General features: G+C 37.1%; 2 protein-coding genes across 3 annotated transcripts; one reads left to right on the top strand and one right to left on the bottom strand.

The window, feature by feature from the left end:
• Positions 1 to 65: 65 nt before the first annotated feature.
• LOC115426733 (uncharacterized) lies at positions 66 to 3,446 on the top strand. The gene is made up of 3 exons (XM_030145293.1): positions 66 to 910; positions 1,062 to 1,095; positions 2,279 to 3,446. Exons 1-3 carry the CDS (start codon positions 692 to 694, stop codon positions 2,662 to 2,664), a joined length of 639 nt encoding a protein of 212 aa, XP_030001153.1. The 5' UTR covers positions 66 to 691; the 3' UTR covers positions 2,665 to 3,446.
• A 2,396-nt stretch (positions 3,447 to 5,842) lies between these two features.
• On the bottom strand, positions 5,843 to 8,733 carry LOC115425422 (tumor necrosis factor ligand superfamily member 14-like). Of its 2 annotated transcripts, none has more exons than XM_030144183.1 (7): positions 8,500 to 8,733; positions 7,871 to 8,128; positions 7,096 to 7,161; positions 6,975 to 7,008; positions 6,735 to 6,806; positions 6,393 to 6,627; positions 5,843 to 6,275 (listed from the first exon to the last, which is right to left on the bottom strand). In XM_030144183.1, the coding sequence occupies exons 2-7, from the start codon at positions 8,066 to 8,068 to the stop codon at positions 6,086 to 6,088; spliced, it is 795 nt and encodes a 264-aa protein (XP_030000043.1). In that variant the 5' UTR covers positions 8,069 to 8,128; positions 8,500 to 8,733; the 3' UTR covers positions 5,843 to 6,085. The 2 variants fall into 2 exon arrangements, with proteins under 2 accessions (XP_030000043.1, XP_029999227.1); XM_030143367.1 differs by having other exon boundaries at positions 6,735 to 6,809; positions 8,500 to 8,729.
• Positions 8,734 to 16,396: the final 7,663 nt, after the last annotated feature.

The following is a 16,396-nucleotide window of genomic DNA, read 5'->3' as shown; positions in this document are numbered from 1 at the left end:
ACGACAGGTACATATACCTGTTGGAGTGACGCTGTGAGCTATTTTTAGACACATGTCCACTGTCTGCAAAGCCTCACCCTACTGTCATTTATTTATTTATTTATTTTACAGTTTGCTTTGATATTTTCCGGTGAAGTTCTTATAAGACTTTCATAATCTCTATTGTGCCACTTTTGCCAGTCTGTTTCATCTTGTGATGCTTAGATTGTGTAGTGTTTGACTGTGTCGGAAGGCTTTTCTTGTCCCTTTCGTTTTCCACCACACTTACAGCCCCAGGGGCACTTGCGCAACAGCAAAACGCGCTGCGGAAAGTTTGTGCGTGTCGTTTTCTCACCTCCTGTAAGCGCACTGAAGGAGCGGGGCGTATGTGAGGAGGCGAGAGGGAAACCCATGACTTCCGCGTTTTTCCTCCGTCCCTGAAACTGTCTGCAAAGCCAAAGTGGACTATAAAAAGCCATCATGGTGAGCAGAGCTGAGACAGTGACCTGTAGAGCCGGACTGGTCTGCATGACATTCAGAGGAGCGTGGAACTGCGCGTGTCTGTGGAGGTTCAGGACAAACCCTTCCACGCACTTGAAGGCTTTTCATCGCTTTTTGACCCAGAGTTTCTAAACTGGACCGTGTGGAGGACAGTCTCTCTGAAGCCCACACATCTGCCTGCCCATTAACTGGAGGAAACCCAAGCACAGACATGGACGTAGAGTCTCTGCAGAAAAGTGGACGCCGGCGTGGACATTGTCTGGACACTTGTCTGGTCATTTCTGTGGTTGTTCTGTTTGTATCCGTGGCTGCAGTGGGGGCCGGTGTGGTCCTGGCTGTCAGGGACCTCCAGTCCAAAGTGGCTCCCCCCGCTCGGTACCCATTTGCGGCCCCACTTTCAACAGAGCCCACAGACTCCCCAGTTTATAAGGTAAAAAACAACAACAACAAAAAAAAAAAAAACAAAAAAAAAAAACACACTTATAATATGTGTATATCTGAGTGGGTCTGTCTGAGTGGATGCTTTGTTTATTTAGGGCCTATATTCATCATGTTTCGTATCTCTTATGTTTTCTCAACAGATGCAGAATTTTGCCTACCTGGAAGCCAGCTCAAGTAAGTTTACTTTTATCTGATAAATGATGATCTTTAGTACATTTTTTCTGCCACAGGATAGGTTCACAAAGCAACTGAAAAGGGTTAACACTGTCCTGTAGAGCCATAAAGAGGTTTATATTCTCCTGAAAACCAGGAAAGTAAAAAGTTTGCCTTGTTTTATTTTAATAATTGTCCTGATTGAAAACAGAATAATGCACCAGTTCTTTTTTTTTTTTCTTTTTTTTTTTGGATGCATTTTTTTATATAGCAGTGGACAGTGTTTTTCAGTAAACCTGTGAAACTCCTGTACCCCACAGAGGCCAAAAATGCATTGCTGGGTCTCAAGAGAATATCCTGTCATTTTCTTCAACATAAACTGTTTTAAGTGTATGCTTTCAAGATCATTAAACATTTCAGATTAGTTTAGATAAGATTAGATAAGACTGAACTTTATTGGTCCTTTGGGCAGAGCCCTCAGGAAATGGAGGTTCCAACAACAGCACAACACTGAATACACACACAAGAAATACCACAAGAAAAAAACAATTCAAAAAAGCAATACAATAACTTAAAAAAAAACTATTAAAAAAAAAAAAAACATAGGTGAAAAATTGCAATTGCACATTGGAACATACTAGAAACAAGTGGCAAAGTAGTAATTAAATTAATATAGTTCTATTAATGTATTTAACAAAGTTTAAAAAACTGTCTTAAGTTTAAAATTATTCAGGAATATTGAATTGAAATGGTAAATATGTTTTTGCTCTGGTTGATTTTCTTTTTTTTCCCGTTTATGGTGTTGATGCTGTACACATTTAATTTAATGTAAGCAGTGTATTAGGTGAAAATGATAGGCAAAAAAAAAGCTTTTACTTCTACCCCATTCCTTTTTAGTTTTTATGTTTATTGTGATTATTGTACTGGGTGCAATGATTGATGTACAAACCAAAGTAAATTAATTCAATTCATTCTTTCATAATAACAATAACAATAATGATATTAATAATTAGCTTATTATTTTTTATAATATATAATTTTATAGTATGATATAATATTTTAAAAATAAATAGATAATAAATAGATTATATTTGCACTGACAAGTCAACATCTAAACTAAGAATGGAAACGAAAAAAAGACTGGAGTCCAGTGTTGCAGAGTGTAAACATGAACTAAATGAAGTGTCTCTGTCTCCTCCTGTAGGTGAATTACAGAGCTCCACCATGAAATGGCGTGTCATCGACTACGGTGCTGGAGATTCTCTGGGAAGCAACTTCCTTTTCGACTCAGCGCAGAATTCACTTAAGGTCAAACGAGAGGGGATCTACTTCATGTATGTTAATCTCAATTTCACCTGCTCATATCGCTGCAAGGCCGGTGTCCTCAGTGTGGATCTGGACGATAAACTCACCTGCAAGGTTGAACTTCCAGAGGTTTCAAACTCAAAACCTGTGACCAAGAAGTGCTGGACGGTGAGCTGGATGGACACAGTGGGCAGTGTGCTGCCTCAAATGACCGTACCAGAGGGACTGGAGAACTGGAAGCTGGAGCTGAGGGGCTCAGGATTTGGGATGTTCCTTGTGGACTAAAACAGACAATGTAGTCCTACATTTTACAATACATGAGACTCCAGATCTGCCTGACACTTATGGACAAAACCAGAAAGAACCAACACCAGACTCTCTTTGAGTCAACTGGTAGCAGGCAGACGCTGTCTAAGCTATGAGGGTATTTCTGAGGAGAAGAGAACAGATATGGACTAGACTAGACACTCACTTCAATCTGGAAATATCTAGAAAAGTTACTCTGTATATAATCTATTTATTTTTTTTTTTTTGTGTTGATCTATTTATTAATATTATTTATATTGATATTGTTGTTTTTTTATAGAATTTATTTTAATGTAGGTATCACTACATTAGTGTCAAAGTGCAATACACTTAGAATTCATCATACTTGTATCATCACCTTCCTAAAATAATTGTCGTTTTTTACAGATTTTTCAGGGAACACAAAAACTTAACTACTTAAACATGAGGAAATGATTTAGATGAAAAAGTCATTTTTGTAAAAAAACAAAAAAAAAAAACAAAAAAAAAACTCAAGCAGTTATTTTAGGAAGGTGATGAATTTTCAGTCTACATTAAGTTAAATATGACTTTATGGTTTGTCTTTCATTTTATAAATGGATCAGGACTATAAAGATAAGGCTGTTTAAATGCATGATTTTAATTGTCAAACAAGCTTTTCAGGGATCTCATTTTGATCTTCTGTAGTAAAGTGTATCTGCTCTAATAAGTAATAATGATGAGTAAGTTTCTGTGCTTGAAATAACTCACAAAGTGACTCTAAATCACAATTAAAATATGTCCAAAAATGATCAGTTGTGTTTTACATGTGTGAGGTATGAATATTTTCCAAACAGATTTAAATCCTAAGGACAAACACAAATAAAAGAATGTACCTTCTTTCATCTATAATGTCTGAATGTGGATATCGGCAAAAATATTGGGTGTGTGACAAATGTGTGTGTGACATGAGAGTGTGAAAGCTTTAAACTTTCATATGGAATAAATTCAATGGTTGTAGGTAAAGGAAAGTTCCCAGTTGTTACGCAGGCCGTAACGGGAACTGAAAAGAACATCACTTCCTGTTTATTTACCATACAGTGTGGTTTAGAAGAAAAAAAAAAAACGATGTGAGTCAGCAAACAAACACATTTGCACCTCATGTGTTATATAAAGCCAAGCTGTTAACTAGAAATAAATAAATAAAATACTATGATTACACCTATTTGGAGTTAGCCCTTCAGAACTGGATGATATTGAGCATGTGTTAAAATGTTATTAGTGCGTAGTGTGTCAAACATGCAGAGTTTTGGGAAAGAAAATGCAGATTTGTGTCATGTGAATCATTAAATCTGAGGATAGAGATGTGTTATAAAGGTTAAGTTTAGGTCAGGTTAAGGTTAAAGTCAGCTCCAGGTTAGGGTGGGGCGCAGGTTTGGGCATGTTGTGGTTTTGGTTAAGTGAGTGAAATGAATGTCAATGAAGGTAACATCTACTGAAGTGATAAGAACATGTCCAAGTGTCGAGGTTGTTGGCCCCTGATTCTCCATTCTGTTTTATTTACTGATGTACTGCATACTGTACATTTCCTTAAATAAACAAAAATGTCAGCAAAGGATTAGTGAAAGATGTGTTTCAACCAACCAACAAACAAACAAACAAAAACAAACAAACCTCAGCTGGGCTAAAATTACAAATAACACTGTATAATGAATCTTGAAGTATTAAAATGATAACACCCAAATGTACAACGCTCAAATTTATTATGTTACATTGTGTTATGTCGATTTTTAAGTAGCATTACAGCACTGATAAATAAATAAATAGATAGATAGATAATAATTTTATGTAATCTGTAACTACTCTGTTGACCATAAAATTTCATTTTTATCCAATTCAATCCAACTTTATTTGTAAAGCATTTTAAAATAACCGCAGTGGACCGAAGTGCTGTACAGAAGAATAATTAAAACCAAAATAGAAGAATAAAATACTGAATAGATTTAAAGACATAGAAATTGTACAAAAAAGAAAACAGTGCTATACAGAAGAATAAATAAAACCCAAATAAAAGAATAAAATACAAGAATAGATTTAAAAAAAAAACAAAAACATAAAAAGCCATTTAATTAAAAACAACAAAATAAATAGATAAATAAAATAATTTTAGAAAATAGTAAAATAATTGTTAGACAGATTCTGCCTTTTTATTCCTATTTATACACATCAATAATCACCTTTGTCTTGATACAGTGATTACATACTTAGTACTAGTTACACTTTATCAATCAACAATAAATCACTTTGTCACACCATTTCATTAGATAAGCTAAAAAAAAATTATTCCAACTTTATGGGCAACAGTGTAAAACTGTTAAACCAAAGTAATAGCATGGAAAACAAAGACATTGCTTTTGTAGTTCATTTACTGCCAAAAAAAAAAGTATAGAATAAGTAACTTCAATTCAAGTACAGATTAGATAAACTCCTTCTGTCACTGACAATAAAACAAAGTGTTTTTTTGTGCTCGCTGGTGTTTGTTCACTCCAGCACTAAGATGTTTATCTGTGTCTCAGAACAGGAAATGACCCAAATATCTCACTTGTATCTAAGGTCAGTGTCTCTGTTTTAGTGCTGAATTGGTTACCTACTTGTCTTTCTGTCTGTCTGCCTGTCTGTCTGTGTGGTTTCCTTTCTCATGCTGTCATTTCACACTTGCATTTCTCTTTCCACCTTTATTCCCTGCCACATTCCTCCTTTTGGGTGTTAATCTCTCCTTCGCTCACCGTCTCTGAACCCCCACACTGTATGTCTTCTTTTTCCATTTGACAGCGCTGCGATGTCTGTGAAACTTTCCTCTCTACTCTGTGAATAGAGCTGACTCAGCCACACTCACCTCAGCACATCAGCACTCATCTCCACTTTCATCCTCTTTTCAGTGCATCCTTACACAACCACATCCTGCTTTTCACACACACAACGCCTTGCAGGTGTTTATATATTTTGTGTATGTATACATCTGCAGCTGTGCTGCATGGGTTGCCTGTCTGTGGTTTGTTTCAGAGATCGTAATAATATCCAAGCTGATTGGAACCTGACACTTGCATGTACATTTTAATATGTAACAAGCAGAAAATAAATCTGTGCAGTGTTGTATTTTTTCACTTTTTTTCAGCAATTATTCTACATTGCATTTCTGTTTGATGATTAAAAAGTACTTTATTCACACAAAATATATAACAAATGATTAAACAAGTTTTTACAGCCTGAATATCAGTTACTCTTCTTTATCACAAATATGTGGCTCTTTTCCATAAATAATACAAATACATTTAATGAACACAGTATATATTAGATTATCTATATATTAATTTTATCAAAGATATGGCATAATCAACATGCAGAGACACAGACTCTAATCAAAAGCCATATCCATATCCCTCTAAGGAGATATCATGAAGGCCCCCATGAAGCTGTCAGTCGGTCCTGGACGCAATGACTGTCCATTGTCCAGTGTGACATAAATTTGATCTCCTTTTTCAAGGTGGAAGATGCCTGCAAGAAAACTGTTCCACAGATTCTCTGCATTTGAAGATCTCTGACTCGGGGGTTCTTGGGTTGGACAGCGGAAACTGAAGGAAACACATTGGAGATGTTACACTGTTGACTGAATACAAGCAGGCCACATTAAAGACAGGAATGACATACAACAACAGAGGAAGGAAATAAGGAGTGGCACTATGACTAACCTTTTTGATTTCATAAGCTCTATCGGCTTTCCGTAAGCATTTGTGTTCTTCAAGACTTTGTGACTGATAACCAAACATTCTTTCGCAGCATTTAGATGAACTTTGGAGTAGAGGTAGTAGTAACCTTCTTTCTCAGTCACCAACCGGCCATTGTTGTAGCCCATGTCCAAGGTGAAAGCCTCACCCTGTTTTTGCCACAGCACCACATTGTCTGGCCCCACAGAACCTCTGGGGCCTAGAATGAAAAAGAACGGTTTATATAAATACACAGTAAATAAAGAGCTAATCAACCTTGACTGTATAAGTTGCATTTGAGTGCAGGTATTTTGAGAAACCACTAACCTAGCAGGTGCGCCATGGGTCGCCGTTTCAGCTGATCTGGAAGTGGTTGCGTTGTGTGAAACTCAACCGACCCTACTGTAGAAAACAGGGTCAAATAAATCAAGCACACATCGCTTTATGTGGCTGAGTCATTGTAGTTACTGACAGTAAACATGTAGTAATTCTGTGTGTTTGCATACTGTACGTGTGATTTTCTGTCAGATAAAGCTATAAATAATTAAACAAAGAGTAAAGTAATACCTTCAGTTCGCCCTGGACTCGGTACGGGGCCGCCCTGAGACACAAAATCAGAAAAAATTATAAACAACTGTCAAGCAGCATAACTCGCTGCATGCAATCAGATACATAAATCTGCACTTACAAGTTGGGCAGATATTTGGGGATTTGACTGGTTATGGCAGAGAGAAGGCGGCAAACAGAAGAACATCTACAGGGAAAAAGAGACAAGAACAGTGACAAATGTGTGTGCTGCCGTGCAAGTTGTCAAAAGTTTATGACCTTCAAATTTAGGAAGTATCCTGTTTGGGGAAATTAACAGAAATGTACGTGCAGAAATGTGTGAAAATTCAGTTACATCTTTAGATATAATCAGGCACACAAATAAATGATTTAATGTGTTTGCAGCACATCTTTTAATACAAAGAATGCACATACTTATTGGAGCCAACATTAACCCCCCACCTATTTTTTGACACTTTGTTAAATAAATAAACTTCATACAGGGCTATCTGTATCATTGCCAAAAGAGAATTATTTGAGAAATAAGAAATGTAATAACTGGTAAAGGAATAAGAATAAAATTATTTTGATCAGCTAAAATTTGTCTGATTATTGTCTCAAGTGAAACATGTCTAATAAACATTATGAAACTGTTCTTGTAGGTGAAGTAATATTAAACATGTTGCATTCGAGAGTGTCACAAAAAAGAGAAGTAAAACTAGAAAATGAAATAATTATCACAATTAGCTTATGACTTAGAGAGCAAAAAACACCTCGTGTACAGTAGTGTTCAGCTGTCCACTGGTGGGTATGTGTCTGGCTATGACGTCGAGGAAAATAGGGAAATTCTTGAAAATAGGAATTCCCATTCACTGTAGACACGCATAGATCTTATCATATGCAGATATCAGTCTCACCTCAGTTTTTTGGTACAGTTTATACAGGAAAAATCCCTCAACAGCAAGTCCAAACAAGACCAGTCCCAGCAGCGGGAGAAGAAACCTTTGCCGTACTCTGTTCCACCACGGCTTCTTTTTGCTGGGAAGGGAGGCATAGCTGGCTTGGCTGTCCACCACAAACACATGAGGGCTGGTACCCACGCCGCCCTCCACCATCCCACCTGATCACACACACCACGTGGGGGCGTAAAGGATTGAGGTGTGAAGGGAAAGACACTGAAACAGACAGAGGGACAATGAAGTAAAAGACAAAGAATTAGGGATCAGATAGGGGAAAATAAAACAAAGACAGGACTGAGGAGTTTCTAATGCTGCTCATAAATGCAAACTGCTCTGAGAAACAAAGCCTGGTGTCTGCACACATCAAAAACAAAAGAAGACAAATTAATATCAGACTATTTAAGTTCTATTTTTATATTTCAAAGAAATGCTTCCACAGTTCAGTCACCCATCCAGCAACACAGGCTAATACTTAAAAATATCAAACATCAATAATACTTAAAAAACAAACAAACAAAAAACCTGAGAACTAGAACAATTTAGAAGATAGCATAGCCTTTATATTTCTACATCTTTAGAAGACTCACCTCACACTTGTCCGCTGATAGAAGAAGGCGATGTTCTGCACTGCATACAGAGTTCAGTCTTGTGCGTTCAGTCGCCTGCTGTCAACTATCACTAATATTGCTTTTCAAACAAGTGAACGTAAGGAGGAAATGAGGATGACACGAGGGAGAGGCAAACAGTGAGCGAGTGAAAGAGAGAAAGAGAATAGTACCAGACTACATGTGGGGCACTCCCTACAACTACTGAATATTATTATCATCTGTCAGCTGACACTTCCTTTTCTCTCACTTTAGTTTCTTGCTCCTCGGGCCTCAGTGTGTACTTTTGCTGTACTCTGTGTTTGTAGCTATTTTTTGTCCGTTTCTGGGAAACTTGCACAATCGCTTAGTCTGGCTGAGCTTTAAGTGTGAGGCTGAACTGGGCAGGGTGACATTTGATCTCTGTAAACGCAGAGGTTAGCGTTGAGATTTATCGGGGGGGTTGAGGGGGGCTCGTTGACAATTGGCAAAGTACAGGTTTCTAAAGGCCTCGAACATAAGATGTTGCATTTACCACAGCATTTGCACTTTGACCACACAAGCCTTTCTCTTCACACATTTGACGTTCTGTCTGTGTTTGTGCAATCTTTTACAGCAAATTCTGTTTTTTCATTTATAATTTAAGGAAATTGTATTACTTATTCAGCTAAATAATCAGCTAAGATTTAAGATGAGTAATAAGTGACGCAGGTCTTAAGATGTGTAATCCAAATGTCCCCACAAGAGGCCAATGCAGCAGCCCTGCAGCACGCTTTCTATTTCTAATTTACTTTCAATAGTTAGAGTCACTGCTCTGTTGAAAGAGTTACTTCACTTTTTTTCCCCCTTTTTATTGCCAGTGATTTATCAGTACTTGTTCAATACTTTAGTTGAATCTTTGTAAGGCTTGCAACATTCTACTAATCTAATTCTACATCACATATCTATGAATAACTGAAGAAAAGCAGAAAAATTAAATAAATTGCAATATATCATTATTTATATTTGTGAAAAAACGAGTTCTGTGATTTTTTTTTTTTTTCTACGGTTACATGATAGCGTTGAGTTAATGTTTTCATCATTTGCTGGTGTATATTCTGTCACTTATATACAGGAAGTTTTTCAATCAGAAGAACAGTTGCATTTCTCCGTGCTCAGTGTGAAACTCTTGTAGGAGGGGGCACTTTGACATTACACACACCATATGTTGAAACTGTAGAACATACACTTTGATCTACATACACACACTCACAAATTTAACAGTTCATGATATGAAGACTTATATTTGTGCCCCATGAGGGAAGGCCGTCCCCACAAGTCACCATATAAAAAGATTTATGTCCCCATTCCATGAGTTACACAACATAGTGACACACAGTGCACACTGTGTTTAGTAAAGATAAAGAGACTCAGGGAGGACAGACGGAAGTCAACAGTGTGATGGGTCTGTCATGTTTGTTATTTGCTACAGAGAGAGGAATAAATGAACAGAAGATGTGCGGAGCAACAAACGTGACTGTTATTACCTCTACAAAGGAGATTCCTTTTTTGTTTGTCTGTCTGTGATTTTGCAGGATTATGCAAAACATCTCATGAAACTTGGTTAAAGGGTTGGGCATGGACCAAGGACGACCCATTCTATCTGGAAGCAGTTTGTTTGTAAATAGTCTTATCTGAATTTCAGGAGCAGGACCACATGACAAACACTCACCTTCCTGTCATAGGCCAATAAATATCCACCTGCCCCACAGTCCAGGCACCAAGACCCCTGATGAGACCTTCCCCACACCACAGCCTCTCTGTCATCTCAACCATCTTGATTGTCATGGCAAACATCAATTTCTAATGGTCATAAATGAACGCTAATTTTATTCATTTGATGTTGTGGCCCTTGCTTATGAAATAACATATAGCATCCCCGAGACCCTCATGAGGATTAAACGATTCAAAAAAATGGATGGATGGATGGTGCTTGTTTGAATTCCACACCTATAGTTCTAGTCCTATTATGCTTGCATCTTGCAAATACAGATCATTTGACCATGGGGTCTGTTTTATACTTTTGTCATATTTTCATGTAACTTTCAATTCCCATTTTATACCCATTTTCTTGGTTTCACACAAATTTTGCAACATTGCTAATTTCCCTCACATGTTTCCATTTGTGGTTCCTTTTACGTAAGAACTATCATGTGTGTTGTATATTAGTTGAGACTGTGGTAGTTTTAAAGAGACAGTAAAAGAATTTAAATAAAGTCAAACTCTTTTTCTAAGGTTTGTTTGTCTGTTTAATTGTGAAATATTAGATATATGAGGCTACCTCTGGTTGAAGTAATACTGTATTCAGATCCCTAGGCAAATATTCTGCAGTAACTAAAAGTATGTAGACCTAAGTATTATCAGCAAAATGTAATCGTGCATGATATTCTATGGGATCATATTATAGTCTGCCCTGTGAGAACCATATATTTCTAATAAATAAATAAATAAATTTTAAACAACAACAATATAATAATAATAATAATAATAATAATAATAATAATAATAATAATAATAATAATAATAATAATAAGAAGAAGAAGAAGAAGACTCTATTCAAAAAATCTGAAACTGTCAAGGAAGTACTGGAGTAAAAACAAAATATTCACCTCTGAGATGTAGTAGAGTATGAATTGTAAAGTACAAGTACCTCAGATCTGTACTTTCTGCTGTACTTCAGTAAAAGTATGGCAGACAATGTATTGTTGTCACATAGAGGGAGTTTTGACGCTTCCATTTCCATCATTAAAGCCCCTTTTACACAGCACTTCTGTTATAGGAATATTTTGCCTTTGTTCTGGGACGTCTGTGTAAACAAAATGGTGGGATCATTTGGTCCCACCTTTGTCGCGGCTTTGTAACACCTCTGAGGTAGTAACAGAGTCATGATAAAGGTGGAATTGTGATTCCAGAAAGCTATGTAAAAGGAACACCTCTTGTTCCGCAACCAAGGTGTGACGTTTTGATGATGGCGACCCACACACCTGAGAAAGAGCGGGCGCATATGGAGGCACTGACATGGATTCTGCAGCAGCCGCCCTGGGTACCACGCAGTGGCGGCTGCTCGTCTTTCAGAATGGGGAAGCTCATTGTCGGCTTACATCAAAAAAAAAAAAAAGTCAAGTTATTTAAACATAAATTTGGCCCTCTGTTTCTTTTTAAGAAAATGGTCGTATCGTACCAAGTAAACAAGAAAACGTTGAAATTATGTTGAATTGAAACAAGGAAGTACAATGAGTGTGTTTTATTTACAGTGCAAGAAATGGACGAGTAATTTCGTAGTGGTTTCTCTCTTGATTTCACAAGCAGAATGTGTATGTGACGGTATTAAACTGAACTCTGTCAAGTGAAGGAGTAGATCTCAAACTAGCTGTCAATCAAACGGGATTCAGTCTTTCAACCGATCCTCCAATCAGCAAGAGGAATCCTGGTGTCCAGCACGGCTGAGCTCCACCCACAGCTCCATTCACCCCCGAGACGCAGGGCGTCCGGGGGCCGGACAACATCGTGGCATTTATCCAATTACCGTCCAGTTTTGAGGCAGTGAAAAAAACTGTTCCACTCAGTCCCATAGAAGTCCATGGACGCCGGGCGTCTACAGGCAAATGCATTGACCATGGATTGAATGAGAAAACAGCGCAATGGGAATGTATGAGAAGTGAACAACATCGAGTCTGTTGATTTGTGATAAAGCTGATTCTGAACGAACTCGTCCTTGAGATGAACGTGTTCTAACACATTTGTAGTCAATGAAATGTCAACACAGCCGAACATATTTAACCATTTAATTTTCGTAATTTTAGGGGAAGCCGGGCTTTCCTCGCAGTCTATGAGAAATTGCCACTGGTACCACAGCTAGTTGCCATGACTTTGTGTCAGGGCGCCGCAGGTGCCGCAGTTATAGTTATGTGCCACTGGTGCTGTGGCTACATGCCATTTTCACCCGTCGCACGAAGCCGTGGGACTGTGGCATGTAGCCATGGCAGCCGCCCAGAATCCATGCCAGTGTCTCCATATGTGTACTACATACACTGCGCTGCGTCACCACCCCTTTGACTCCGGAACACAATGTAAAAGTCCAGCCTGTCTCACCTCTGTTAGTCCTGTGGCTTGGCTGTAGAAATCAGTCAAAGCTGGAAAAAAGGTGGGATCACCATCTCACCTTTATTCCTGGATCTGTGTATAAAAGTGGCTTAAGATTATCATTTCAGTGTTTTCCATTTCCTACTTTTCCACTTGGCCTCACTGACATAAGCACAATTTGTAGAGGAAAAAAAAGACTTTAAAGGTGCGGAAGACTTTCGTGACCAATTTTTCATCAAATCTGTAAAACCCCAGTCACATCCTCAGTATCATGAATCCGTAAGTCTTTCTGTGATTACTCACCTGAATCTCTTCCCTCATGGTGAACAATTTTGAAGTGCCATCCACCATAAAAAAACCATGTGTTTACAAACAGAGTCGGGAAGTAACTCAGGCATCTTCAGAATTTTGTCGCGCAGTGTATTGTGGGAGGCTCGCGCCGCGGCGGCCTATTATCAGATGAATAGGTGGTATCTGCTTGACATGCCTTGACTGAAATGTTTAGATGCAGATCTTTTGGCATTTCCACTGTTTGAGGGTATGCACCAACACATACAACTGATACTATTTCTAGTATCACCGAAAGTATCAGTTGAATGATTGATGTAAGTTAATATGATGTTTTATTTCTGAAATTATTACCTAGAATGTAAGTTTCATCCTCCTCTATTGTTTTTGTAAATGTCTTTTTTGAAAATTATTTTGGGAAAAAAAAAAAGCATAATAGTCAATGGCAAGATACAAGTTATTTTTTGATCCTGCTTGAATTATGCTATTATTTACATATATGATGTGTATCAATTTAAAAGAGCAGAAAATTTTAAGAAATTTGCAGTTTGTCATTAAAACTGCTGAAGTATCAGACTGTGAAAATATATAAATATATAGACTAAATACCTGGAATTGCTGAAGCAACATCATCATAAGTTTCTCTCCATAATCTGCACAAACAACACTAAAGATCTCTTTAGTTTACCTTGAAGTACTAACCTGTAGAGGAAATACAGCATGCTGGTACTGAAACCAAGCCAAGTGGAGTCAAGTTGAGGCAAGTAGTTGATACCATCAGTGGAAAAGCAACAGTAGTTTCTCAAAATGTGACATATTTCAACTGCTAGCACTTTGCTAATACAGTAGCTAAACTGAGAGCACTTGAATGTTTTCAGAAGTTTTACACAGACATAAACAAATGTACACACTGACACTGTTTTCCATTGGATCTGTATGTTCTTTATATCAGTACCTTGTACGGTTAATCAAAATATATGACAATGATGCAATCAGGTTGTGTTTTCTGATGAAGGTCATCTGTGTCCAAACATCATTAAAAATAAAGCATACTCATTCCAATTACACAATATTGCAATCTTCATCATTTTTTTGTATATTGTTCTGTCCTTGTTGTAATAGTTCTATTATCTCACGTGAGCACTTTGTGAGGTATATGACATGGTGTGGCCTCTGTTTTTCCTTCTTTTTTCTGACCATGACAACTTATTCTAGCATTTGTTACAACTAAGAAGCAAAGACCTTGGCTCCAAAATGATGGCAGTGTCGAAGTATCTTAAAGGTGTAATTGCAGTATTGGCTACAGGCTCCAAAAAGCCCTGACTTCTATTGACTTGCATCAATATGACATCTTTATATGATCTTTTTTTTTTCCAGGACTCATTCCAATCTTATTAGTTTTATTTGGAACCTCTAATAAGGGATATGGTTCACTGTTAAATGAACTGTCCATCAACTGGATCTCAGGTTGGAATAGAGAGGTCAAATCTCACCCCTGTCAGTGTACCCCATGGGATCCAACTATGGAAAAAATATAAACCACAGTCAGTGGTGAGATATATATTTTCTGTTCCGTTCAAATTGTACCACCATTTTTATATATTTGATGTTTGTCAGTTTAAACGATATGGCTGAGTGGACTGCATCATTTATCTCATGTGATAAACATCATCAACACCAAATCAGATAGTACTGCAGTGTTTTTCACTTTGTTCTTCACTGCTAGTCTGCTAATGCTGATGATGCAGTGACAAAGAAAATCATCATCATCATCAGTATCATCATCTATAAAATTATCATGTATCTGCAATAATCTCTTAAACCACTTAATCTCTGCTCAAAACTACTGAAAGTTAAACATTTTCAAGATTTTAACCCTTGAAATGCCAGGTTGAATACATGATGGCAGTTATTTTATTTAACCCCCCCCCCCCCACACACACACACACACACACACACAGACACACACAAACTAAATATTAGATATTTTAATACATGGTGGAAGGATGTGACATTGTTTTACATCTTGGACATGTCACAGATTGTCAATGACACTGATTTCATTGTATGAGCAGTTTTTGTGTGGTGCAATACCCACATGGCAAAAAATGTCTAATTGACTGACAGTGAAACCACATTTTTTCATCTCACATAAAAAATACAAATGCAATGAAATCAGTGCTGTTACTACTTTCTTTGACACAACCAAGACTCTAATCACAAACAATCCCCCCCTCACACACACACACACACACACACACACACACACACACACACACACTATTCATTATGTAATCTCAATTTTTGTGTTTTGTTTTCATACCTAACAATAGCAACATCATCCTGAAAAATATTGAACTGTTGATATTTTTAAGCAGAGCTGAAGTGGTTAAGGACATTAATGCAGAAAAAAAACTGAATAAATATTGAGATATATGATGACTTCATGGCAGTTTATTGTGCATGTGTGTTTTTAGCTCAAGGGTGCACAAGGGTTAAACACTTTAGTTATCAGTAGGGGGGCCATGGAAAAAAATAAATCCTTTTGGGCCTCACCATTTCAATGCAGCAAACCATACAAACCCTAAATATAAACACTGTGCAGCCATGGATCAATAGAAAGGAAGATGCAAGGTGGCTTTTTTAAAAAAATTATTTTATTAAGATTCTTTTAATGGAAACAGTACTACTATTTTATATCCTCACCCTCTTAGGCAGGCAGGGAGAATAAAAAATATAAACATATTAGGAATATTTAGCATATATCTACATATACCTAGTATATATGTATATAAGGAAATCCGTCTGCCCGTTCATACAAGATTTTTGTCCAACTGATTTCTCGGGCACTATGCACCCGATTCTTTTCAAATTTGACATGCATGCTTTTTACGACTGACAGAGGTGTAGTGCACAGTTTTATGGCTGAATGTAATTTTTATTTTTTTTACAATTTTTGAAAAATTTAATGTTAGAAAAGTTGTCCAACTGATTTCTCAAACACTGTTCACCTAAGTCTTTTCAAATTTGACACACGTGTTCATTCCATGTGCCTTTCTCTCATTTTTTTTCTTTTTTTTTTTTTAGGTTTTTGAAAAGATTGAAAGTTTAGTCTCAAAATTAACCCCTTGGCAGGCAGGGTATCAGTGAGCAGGAGGGGCAAAGTGTAAAGTGTCGTGCGACCAGGCAGGGATATTACTAAAGTCTGCTTATGTTTTCCCTTGTTTGTTTGTTTTTTTGTTTTTGTTTGTTTAAGGTTGATATACAAATAAAAATAGTTTTACTTTTTGGATGGAAGTAAATTTCACTTTGTCTACCTTTTTCTCTTCTTTCATATGCTTCTTCCTCTTCATTTGTGTTTCTGTTTGTAGTGTTAAGATTTCCTTTTCTTTTTTGTCAGACTGATAGAATAAGCAAATTTTTACCTTGACATGTTTTGGCTACAGCCTGTAGCCTTCCTCAGATGGGTCACTTGATGTCACTGTGACGT

The sequence above is a fragment of the Sphaeramia orbicularis genome, chromosome 1 (genome assembly GCF_902148855.1).
Source record: "Sphaeramia orbicularis chromosome 1, fSphaOr1.1, whole genome shotgun sequence".
Classification (NCBI taxonomy): domain Eukaryota; kingdom Metazoa; phylum Chordata; class Actinopteri; order Kurtiformes; family Apogonidae; genus Sphaeramia; species Sphaeramia orbicularis.
The sequence above is the reverse complement of the archived record's forward strand: the minus strand, read 5'-3'. Positions and strand labels throughout refer to the sequence as shown.

Bases quoted from the DNA above. Each gene is read 5' to 3' on its own strand.
- LOC115425422 (XM_030143367.1), bottom strand. From the start codon at position 8,068: ATGGTGGAGGGCGGCGTGGGTACCAGCCCTCATGTGTTTGTGGTGGAC. The intron at 6,810-6,974 runs GTATTACTTTAC...TGTTTTCTACAG, and splicing joins GAGTCCAGGGCGAACTGAAG to TAGGGTCGGTTGAGTTTCAC. The intron at 6,628-6,734 runs GTTAGTGGTTTC...TTTTCATTCTAG, and splicing joins ACCCATGGCGCACCTGCTAG to GCCCCAGAGGTTCTGTGGGG.
- LOC115426733 (XM_030145293.1), top strand. From the start codon at position 692: ATGGACGTAGAGTCTCTGCAGAAAAGTGGACGCCGGCGTGGACATTGT. The intron at 911-1,061 runs GTAAAAAACAAC...TTTTCTCAACAG, and splicing joins CAGACTCCCCAGTTTATAAG to ATGCAGAATTTTGCCTACCT. The intron at 1,096-2,278 runs GTAAGTTTACTT...CTCCTCCTGTAG, and splicing joins CTACCTGGAAGCCAGCTCAA to GTGAATTACAGAGCTCCACC.